We start from the raw sequence: 11,339 nt of genomic DNA on the forward strand, positions 1-11,339 counted from the left end.
CTCCCCTCAGCGTACCCAATATGCCAAATACCAGTAACGATGATGGGTCTCATTCTCCTATCCCTGAAAGAGCCTTGAATATGGCACTTTTTAAATAATCTCAGGGCTAGGATGAAGGAGACGTTACTGGGGCCTGCTCGAGGCAATCGACAAACAACAGGATGGTCGTGATCATGATCGTGACTAATAAATGTCATTGTCTATTTTTTATTACAATAGATTCTATTGAAAGAAACACATGGCTGAAGAGAATTTTACAGTCGTTACTGAGTTTATCCTCTTGGGATTGACAGATCGGGCTGAACTGAAACTTTTGCTGTTTGTGTTGTTCCTGGTAGTTTATACGGTAACTTTGTTGGGAAATCTGGGCATGATCTTCATAATCCGAATCACTCCCAAGCTCCACACCCCCATGTATTTTTTCCTGAGTTGCCTTTCCTTCGTAGATGCCTGCTACTCATCGGCAATTGCACCCAAGATGCTGATTAACCTCATGGTTCTAAAAGGAACCATTTCTTTCACTGCTTGTATCATACAGCATTTGTGTTTTGGAATGTTTGTTACGACAGAAGGCTTCCTGCTGTCAGTGATGGCCTATGACCGTTATGTGGCTATTGCGAATCCTTTGCTTTATACGGTAGCCATGTCTAAAAAGACCTGTGTAGGACTGATTATTGCATCGTGGGTAGGGGGAACAATGAATTCATTAGTTCACACAATAAGCTTGAGTCGCTTGTCTTTCTGTAGGCTGAATGTTGTCAGCCACTTTTTCTGTGATATTCCCTCACTTCTAAAACTGTCATGTTCGGATACTTCCATGAATGAGCTGTTACTCTTAACATTCTCTGGGGTTATTGCCATGGCTACCTTCTTGGTTGTGATCATTTCTTACGTGTTCATTGTTTTTGCTATCCTGAGGATCCGCTCAGCATCAGGCAGGAAGAAAGCCTTCTCTACCTGCGCCTCTCACCTCACTGCAGTGTCCATATTTTACGGCACCTTAAGCTTCAGTTACATACAACCAAGCTCCCAGTATTCAGTAGAACAGGAGAAGGTGGTTGCTGTGTTCTATACACTAGTGATTCCCATGCTAAACCCACTGATTTACAGTCTGAGAAACAAAGAGGTAAAGGATGCTGTGAAAAGGGCTATAGAAATGAGACACTTCCCCTGTAAATTTTAAGTCCCTTTTAAATCTTAGAACATTCTACCACTTGTCTCTCTCTTTAAAAAATACCATAAAAGCTGACACCTCTAAGGATCATATAAATCTTTTTTCATTCTAATAGTCTTCCTTAGGTTCAGTTCCTTAAGGCTACTGAATTTGGTCCTGCCCACAAAGAAAAAATTCATGCTAAAGCCTTGTTTGGCAGGGGAAGGGGAGTATGTGGGATGATTGGAGTTTAAATGAAACACCAACAGCCAAATCTTTATCAATCATGACTATAAAAGTATTGGATCTTTCATAAATATCCAAAAGTCAGGATAACTCTCAGATTAATACTTTTATGTGCTACCATGCAGGATCTCAGAGAGATTAGAGTTCCTGTGTATCTCTTTGGCTGCTGATTCTAGAGGCCACTCTAGCAACTTAAAAGAATCCAAACAGGCATCTTGAGGAGAATAAACAAGAACCTGGTCTTGCAATAGGCAGAGATAAGGGCAGTTCGTTGAATTTGATACTATGTCTAGGTAAATAATTTCAGAATTTAATTGTAAGACACTCAGCTGGTGCCAGTGATATTTTGTTGCATCGAAAACCCCATACACACATATTAGAACTGTACTCGAAATCATTAGTGGTAGGCCCTTACAATTACAACTAGAACATTCCAAATCAACTTTTCTAAAACAGGTTACAGGGTCAATGATTCTATATCTTTTAGGCTCCTATCTCTAAAGGAGGGTATCTGCCCTTCAGATTTCTTTTGATAGTAGCATCAAGATTATAACTTTAAGTAGTGAATTATAGATATATGAATATAATGATTAAAAAGTAAGTTTAGAATGCTTAAAATTAAAAATAAAGCTAACTCCATCTTTTCTTTTAAGCATCTTCTTTCTTTTGGGTCAAGGTTTATAAGAAAAAAGTCATCGAATTCACATTTTGAAAATATATTTAAAATATTTGAAAATATATTTAAAATATTTAAATATTAAATTAAATATTAAAATATTTTAATATTAAAATATTTAAAATATTTGAAAATATATTTACTAAATTCTATTCTATTCTTATCAGATCTTTTTTTTTATGACATCTTATTATCTCATTCCTACTTTGGACAAACTTGCAGGCTATCGAATGTAGCCTGCCCACAGGGCAGAGTCTGGCAAACTCCCCGTGGCGTACCAAATATGCCAAATACCAGTAACAATGATGGGTCTCATTCTCCTAAAGAGCCTTGAATATAATCTCAGGGCTAGGATGAAAGAGACGTTACTGGGGCCTGCTCAAGGCAATTGACGACGATCGACGATTAAATTCTATTGAACCAAATGAACATCAGGTCATATGAACAAGCATCTACTTATTAGTATAGTTCTATCAATATGGACTTCCTGATTCTGTAATTTACTGTTATTCTAAAATCTCAACATTTATCATTACTTTAGAAAAATGACTATAAAGAGAGATGTTTGCACTCACATTAAGAATATTTGAGAATTTATGTTTTGCTTCTTTATTTGTGGACACACCTAGAAATACTCAGGATTTATTGCTGGCTTTGTGCTCAGAGATCACACCTAGTGGGGCTTGAGAAACAAACGGGGTTCCTGGGCTTGATCCTGGGACTGTTGTGTGCAGGGCAAGTGTCTTACTGGTTGTACTATCTCTGTGTTCTCTGTTTGAAATTTTTAGTTTTTTTGGGTCACATCTAGAAATGCTCAGGGGTTACTCCAGGCTCTGTGCTCAGGATTTATTCCTGGCAGTGCTTGGGGCACTCATGGGATGCCAGGGATTGAATTCAGGTTGGCCAAGTGCAAGGTAAACGCCTTGCCTGCTATATTACCACTCCAGTACTTGAAATTTTTTTTAATTGTTTGCTATCAATTTTACTTTAAGTTTCCTAGATATTCCAAGATATTATTTTTCAAATAATATTTGAAAATTATTCAAATTAAATTATACTTTCCACTTTATAGTTGATAGATCAACTTGGTAATGTATTAAACTGGTTAACAAAATGAACTTTCCTAACCTAAATTTCCAGATGGAAACAGAAAGATAGTTCACTTATCCCTATTATGTAGCACTGCAGCACTGTCCTCTTGTTCGTCAATTTGCTCCAGTTACAGAGCCGGCACCAGTTACATCTTCATTGTGAGACTTGTTACTATTTTTGGCCTATCAAATATGACCTGGGGCACTTGTCAGGCTCTGCCATGTGGGCAGGATACTCTCAATACCTTGCTGGGCTCTTTTTAGAGGGATGGAGGAATCAAACCTGGGTGGGCCGCATGCAAGGCAAATGCCCTATCCACTGTGCTATCGCCCCAGCCCGTAGATTCCATGTTAAACACAATTATGAAAAAATATTGTTTGCATAAATCAATTTAGAAAGTATTGATAGGGTAAAGTTAAGCTACATATGACATATGGCAATAACTACTTGTGGGGATGAGAAAATAATGTACAATTGTTTGTTTCAAAAATATAAATAAATAATGAAAATGTATATTCAGGAATTAATAGTGGGTAATATTTTGCTCGAGGCCCTCCTGTTGTTCATCAACTTGCTCGAGCAGGCCCAGTAACGTCTCTATCATGAGACTTGCTGTTATTGTGTTTGGCATATCGAGTACATCACGGGTGGCTTGCCAGGCTCTGCCGTGTGGGCGAGATACTCTTGGTAGCTTGCCGGGTTCTCCGAGAGGGGTGGAGGAATCAAACTTGGGTCGGTCATGTTGGCTGCATGCAAGGCAAATGCCCTACCTCTGTGCTATTGCTCCATCCCTGAATAATAATGCATCATATTTTGATGTTGAAAATAAAATTTGTGCGGCTAGAAGACAATACAAGGGGTAAGGCATTTCCCATGCATACACTCAACATGGGTATGGTCCTCCTTATCCAGTGTGGTCCCCAGGGCCCATACGAGTAGTAACCCCTGAAGTCAAGAGTAAGCCGTGAGCACAACTGGATGTGATTCCCCAAATAAAAACAATATCCAAAAAGAAAAGATAATGTTATGCTCTGATAGGTCCCAATATTCGAGTTGTTAAGTAAAAAAATTACATGTGAAATTAAACTCTTGGGTAACAAAATGTCCATTTACCCAATGTCTTTAGAAGTCTGGCATTCTGTAGCTCTGTGGCACTGTCCTCCCATTCTTCATAAATTTGCTTGAACGGGCACCAGTAACATCTCACAACAAATTGTGAGAATTGTTGTTACTGTTTTTGGCATATTGAATATGTCACAGGTAGCTTGCCAGGCTTTGCTGTGCGGGTGAGATACTCTCGGTAGCTTGCTGGGCTCTCCGAGAGGGATGGAGGAATTGAACTTGGGTTGGTCACGTGCAAGGCAGATGCCTTACCCACTGTACTATCAGTCCAGTCCAAGTTTTGTATCATTGTGTATGAATCACTTTTTTTCTAATTTGTGAAACGATGGCTGTGAGGCAGCAAGTGATGTTTTGCCTTCACATAAGCTTTCTGTAATGTTCCCATATATTTCTACTTACACCCTTTTTGTCTAAATCTCACCTTTATATCAGAGACAGATGGGGACAGAAGGAGGATTTGGAGAAGATGAAGGCCCTCTTTGGTCATTCTTACTAAGACAAACTCCCTTGAGAAGTAGCATCACCTTATGCCGGTGGTCCCAGTCATTGGTTAGTCTCCTAAGTGAACCTTAATAACTGGTAGACTCTACTAACAGAAAAAGGAGAGACTATTCTCACTGATTATAAACTCTCAGGTCTTAAATACAAGATAGAAGGAGAATTTAAAAATATGTTGTAATTAAATCACAGTGATTTATAAAGTTATTCCTAGTTGGATTTTAGAGACACAGTATTGCATCATTATTCCAACCACTAGTGTCATTCCCTTCACCAAGTGTTTCCAACTTCTATCACATCATCCCTCTCCCAACCCAGTACACACATATACACCCACACACAGACACATACCCACAGGCACACACACAAACACACTGCCTGCTCTTTTGACAGGCACCTTTCTAAGTTCACTTGTTAAATTTTGGGTCTCTCGATTTCAGTGTTGTTGACTCTGTGCTTAAGAAGCATTTCTTTTTTAATGTATGATCCCTGTCTTAGAACAGAAAAAAAACAGACAAAGATAAATAATGACTATTATGGGAAGCTAATGATTCATAACGAATTGATATTCAAAACTGAATTCACAAATTGCAGTTTAAAGAATGAATCTTTAGAAATGTTCTAGAAATATTTTTCACCTGCCAATCAGAATTGGAAAGGAATTGGCAAGAAAACTTCACCTTACTCTCTCAACCTGAGCACCACCGACAGATGTGCAAATTGATATGGTAAAAAGTCTTTCACCAGCTTTTTCATTCCCAGAAACTCTCAGCTGCACCGCCAGAATGGCTAGACTGTCTTATACTATACTATACTATACTATACTTTCACCTATACTAGAATTGGTATTTCAATTTATCTGTTAATATGCGTAATATGGAAACCCATTTTCTGATAATATGTACACTGATTGTACTTGTAAGATTTTTTATTATTAATTAAAAATTTAAACACTTGAGTATTCTCACATGGCAAATGGACTATTGCTATTCAAATTTTATATAGATATTTTTATTCCAGAGTATATGTAGTCTATTACACAAACTATTTAGAGGCCGTAGAGATAATAGAGTGGGTAAAGAAATTGCCATGCATGTAAGCAACTCAGGATCAATCCTGGCATCAATATGGTACCCAAAGCACCACTAGGAGTGATTCCTGAACTCAAAGACAGAATAAGCTCTGAGTGTTTCCAAGTGTCACCCCAAAACTAAAAAGAAAAATCTGTTGAATATTTTTTAAAAATGGGGAGAATAAAAATCAGGGATTTATGTTGAAATTTTGAACAAAGACATATGCATAAAGGTTTAGCACACTATATAATATTTTAAACAATAATAGAGCTTAATACAAATATTGGATTGATCTTTTCCTTCTACCATGTTCAAGCCAATGTAATGAAATGACATTTAATCATAGGGCAACACAAATTATTTTGAGATATCAACTCACATAAGTAAGAAGGTCCATATGAAAAATAAAGAAAACAGTAAGTTCTGGAGAGCAAAGTAACTCACAAATAGAAAATGGAGAGAAAGTAATTCTCATTGTTGATGAGACTTTGCAGGGTACATTATTTTTTTGCTGCAGACATTAAAGATTTTTCCTCATCTGTAGTAAAAGTAAAAAGAAAAATTTAAAGTAAAAATTAATTTTTAAAAGCAAAAATTATTTGTTGGGGATATTTGAAGAAAATGTAAGAAAATTATCTATTAAGACAAACAATAACAATAATCAGAGAAGTCACCAAGAACTAATATTGACATTTTTTTGAACTTCAGTTCGTATTACATTTTCCAGGAAACAAAGGTACTTTTTATATTCCTATCTGTGCAGCTAAAAATTAAGCTTGTATTTTTCTTAATAATTAAAACAACTATAAACATTTCAGTAGTATTTTAGTCACATTATGATATTCATGTAATTTTTAATTAAAATTTGTGTGAGTAGATAGAAAAAAAAATTCTTTCATAGTAGAAAGAGTCCAAACTATCAGATAAAGTTCACTGGATCTCTAAATTAATAAAATTGAAATGACTATGTAAATCCATACATTTAATAACAGTAAAGTATATGTAGCAGTCTAAGATTATTTTGAAAAAAATTGTTTAATGGTATTACAGGTGTATACATTTTTATATAGCAGATTTTACCTTCACCAGAAAAAGGGCATAAAACAAATAATGGAATTATTCTTAATTTCCTAAGAGGGATTAGAAAACTGACACAGCAAAAGAACAAAGCTCAATTAATATATAGAATACACTCAGGTGACCCAGACATGAATAAATCCACAAATATTAAAATATATTAAAAAATAAATTCATAATAGATTAATAGTCATAAATAGATCTAATCATAAATAGAACTAATCACATACAATTAAAAGCACTATTTTTTTATTCTCTAAAAATAATTAAAAGTAGCAGATATTAAAGAAAAATAAGCAATAAGAGATTAAGTTCCAACTTAAAAAAAAGAAGAAAGTTTAAAAACTTCCATGGGAAAACAAGAAATTTATCTCAATTGATATATCTGCTGTTAGCAGACAATGACTGAATTAGAATAAAATAGAATTGGGGGGAATGTTCTCAGGTGTTGAAATATTGATTATGACAAGCTATTCAGATCCAAACAGATCATGTCTGAAAGCAAGGGTACTGATAAGAAAGAACAAGCAGTCATACTCCAGCAAAGAATGGGTGCGTTAAGAAAAATGACATGATACTTGACTTAAACTCTTTACATTAAAATAATGAACCTTTTTGATAGTACAATTAATTTGATTTTAACACCTATCAAATAATCCTACACAGGAAATAGGAATATGGTTACCAACACACACACACACACACACACACACACACACACACACAGTAACACCAACAAAATGCAAATTCAATGATAAAGTTGAAGAATATCAAAGTCATTTTAAATATCCATGCTTATTTTCAATTCTTTGTCATTCTAACATGATAAATCTCATTCAATCTTCCAGTTCTTGTAGATTATTGAGTTTCAACAAGTTCTACTGTAAAACATGCTTTATCACTTGTTTCCATTTGCTTGAAAAAGCACAGACGGAGATTGAAGTCCATAGACTAACTGAAACAATCAAAGTTACAGTACATTTTAAGAAAATATATTGCTAACTCTTTCCGAAATTCTCTGCAGTGCACATTTTACATCCTTGTTCCTCAAGCTATAGATCAAGGGATTCAACATGGGGATAATCAGGGTATAAAATATAGATGACATTTTATCAGTGTCAAAAGAATGACTGGACTTGGGTTTCACATACATAAATATCAAAGTCCCATAGAGCAGTATGACCGCTGTCAACTGCGATCCACAGGTGGAAAAAGCTTTGTGCCTCCCTTCAGCCAACTTCATCCTGAGCACGGCAATGAGGATGAGCAGGTAAGACACTAGAACTATGAGGAGGGTGAAGACAGCTGAGAAAATGATTATCAAGGATTCAACTTCGAGAGTGTTTGAGCAGACCAAAGTTAACAAGGGGAAATTGTCACAGTAGAAATGATTAATGACATTATAGCTACAGAAGGGTAGATTGAAAAGTTTTATGGAGATCAGAAGCGCAACACAGGTGCTGTAGAGATACGGTATTACTACTAGCATCAGACACAGTCTTTGGGACATGATGACTGTGTAGAGCAGAGGATTGCAGATGGCCACATAGCGGTCATAGGACATTGTTGCCAAAACGAATTGTTCATTACACATGAACATGTTAAATAAAGTCAGCTGTGTGGCACAAAAGTAGAAGGACATGGTATTTTGTTCCACAAGGAAATTTACCAACATTTTGGGTCCCATAGCGGTGGAGTAGCCAAGATCCGTGAGTGCCAGGTGCCTAAGAAAGAAGTACATGAGTGTTTGCAACCTGGGGTCCATCTTGGTGAGGATGATCATGCCTAGGTTGCCCACCAGTGAGATTATGTAGATGATGAGGAAGAGCACAAACAAGGGAGCTTGCAGCTCCGGGCGGTCTGTGATTCCGAGGAGGATGAATTCCTTCAGACCTGTGAGATTGTGTTTGTCCATCCAGGTTTATTAAAATACAATCTGAGTAGAGACAGCAACACAAAGAACAGGTGTCATGAAATAAAATAGGTTTAGTACTCAAATACATAGCAAAAATAACAGTTTTTCATTTTGTTTTTGTTTCAACATTCCACCAATGATAATCAAACGTGTTTTTAGAAAGCAGTCTAGATATAATTTGGAGAAAAAAATAACATTGCAGCACTGTCCTCTCTTTGTTCATCGATTTGCTCGAGCGGACCCAGTAACATCTCCAGTGTGAGATTTCTTGTTACTTTGTTTGGCATATCGAATATGTCATGGGTAGCTTGCCAGGCTTTGCCGTGCGGTCGAGAAAGTTGGTAGCTTGCCGGGCTCTCCAAGAGGGGCGTAGGAACCTAACCCAGCTTGGCTGGGCCGGCAGCACACAAGGCAAATGCCCTACCACTCTGCTATTGCTCTTGCCCGGAGAAAAAGTAGATATATTTTAATTTTCGTCCCTCCCCCAATTTTTCCTCAAAGAACATTTGGTATTCTTTTGAGAATGTTTTTTGTTACAAGAGAAAAGGGGTTGCTTTGGGAGTTACTAGAGAGTTACTAGAGAGATTTAGTGAGCCTGGCTTTTAAAAAAACAGGCTTTGCCATTACAGTTTTTTGGGGCTAAGTAGGATAGAGAAGGGACCACTATGACAATGATAGTTGAAAATAATCACTCTGGAAAAGAACTGAGTAAGTAAAGGGATATAGGTAATGATCTTTCAGCACCTATATTATAAACTATAGGCCCGAAAGCAATGAGAGAGAGATATATAGAGAGAGAGAGAGAAAGAGAGAGACAGACGGACAGACAGACAGACAGACAGGCAGATACACACACAGATAAAGACAGAGTCAGAGAGAGGCAAGCTGTGGGAGGTGGTAGTGAAGGAAGGGAAACTGGGGACATTGTTGGTGGGAAATGAACACTGGTGAAGGGACAGGTGTTGATGCACTGTGTGACTGAAATCTAATGATGAACATCTTTCTAACTCGGGTGACGCTTTTAAAAAACGAATAAATAAAAAAATAAGCTTTAGGTTATGTTTATAGATGGTTTTAAAAATGTATTTGCTTTTTAGATAATAAATTGATAATTATGTTTACAAATTTCTTTTAAAAATTCATTAGATGGTAATTTTATTATACAAATTAATTTAAATTTTAGTCACATGCAACCATTTAGAAACTTATGTTTTACAATATCTGCAATAAATGTTTTAATGCATATACATGGTAGACAATGAACACATTTATCAACATTGCAGAGATGTATAAAGATAAAGAAATTCTAATGAAGTCACAGGTTGTCTATAAAAAAACTTAGTCTGCATGATTTATTCAAATTGTATCATAAAACTTTAACCTCAAGCATCTGAGTTTTGAAGACAATTCTCAAAAGCCATCAGCACAGAAAGAAAAATCTACTTTTGTACTAATGTACTATGAAAAACACATGTCACTCTATACTTTTTTGGTTTATGTGTATGTGATTTAAATTCTTTACTCATGAATGTTGATGGATATATCCTTGGTACTTATCAGATTATTATTATTATTAATTTTGGTAAAGGTTGTTATTTGGGTCTACATCAGACTGTGCTCAGGGCTTGCTCCTGACTCTGCACTTAAGAATCACTCCTGGCAGTTCTCAGGGCACTATCTATGGTTCCAGTGAGCAAACCTAGATGAACTACGTGTAAAACAAGTCCCTTACTCACTGTAATATCACTCTGTCCTCAAATTATTACCTACTGGGAAAATTATGTATGCTTTCTGTCTGATCCATAGGAAGTGAAAGCATACAATATTAAGATTTCTGCAGAATCGTCAGAAAACAGTACTTAAAAAATGGTCACCATATCACTTAATCACTTAATCACTTAACTTCCCGCTAGTCGTCGATTTGCTCGAGCAGGCACCAGTAACGTCTCCATTTGTCCCTGTCGCGTGCTAGTGTAGCCCAATGGCATCTGTTCGCTCTGGGAACATGAAGAGCCTCAAACCGATCGTTCATGATCTTGACTAAGAAGTCTGACCATCTGGTAGGTGGGCGGCCACGTGGTCTTTTGACATCCCGTGGAATCCAGTCAGTAACAGCTCTAGTCCAGCGGTCGTCTTTAAATCTCATTACGTGACCAGCCCATCTGTTTTTCGACACCTTGGCAAATGAAACAGCGTCCCTGATTCTTGATCGTCCACGGATGTCAGAACTCTGGATTCTTTCTCTCATTTGAGTGAAACGTGATATTCCAAGCATAGCCCTTTTGATTCTTCTTTGGGAGACCTGAATAGCGTTCTCATCTTGTTTGCGTAGGGTCCAGGTCTCTGAGGCATATGTTAATGCAGGAAGAACAGTGGAATCAGAGAGATGTGCCTAGAGCTGGAGGTTCTTCGTCCTCTTAGCTATTTCTTCGACGTTCTTGAAGGCATTCCAAGCCGCTCTCTTCCTCCTGCGCTGCTCGGGTGCCA

General features: G+C 36.9%; 2 protein-coding genes across 2 annotated transcripts; one reads left to right on the forward strand and one right to left on the reverse strand.

The window, feature by feature from the left end:
- The first annotated feature begins 238 nt into the window (after positions 1 to 238).
- On the forward strand, positions 239 to 1,183 carry LOC130042060 (olfactory receptor 5J2). Its single transcript, XM_056134420.1, has one exon. It carries the CDS (start codon positions 239 to 241, stop codon positions 1,181 to 1,183), a length of 945 nt encoding a protein of 314 aa, XP_055990395.1.
- A 6,736-nt stretch (positions 1,184 to 7,919) lies between these two features.
- Positions 7,920 to 8,852, reverse strand: LOC130044351 (olfactory receptor 8K3-like). Its single transcript, XM_056137067.1, has one exon. The coding sequence runs from the start codon at positions 8,850 to 8,852 to the stop codon at positions 7,920 to 7,922; it is 933 nt and encodes a 310-aa protein (XP_055993042.1).
- Positions 8,853 to 11,339: the final 2,487 nt, after the last annotated feature.

The sequence above is a fragment of the Sorex fumeus genome, unplaced genomic scaffold, assembly GCF_029834395.1.
Source record: "Sorex fumeus unplaced genomic scaffold, SorFum_2.1 ptg000007l, whole genome shotgun sequence".
NCBI classification, from domain to species: domain Eukaryota; kingdom Metazoa; phylum Chordata; class Mammalia; order Eulipotyphla; family Soricidae; genus Sorex; species Sorex fumeus.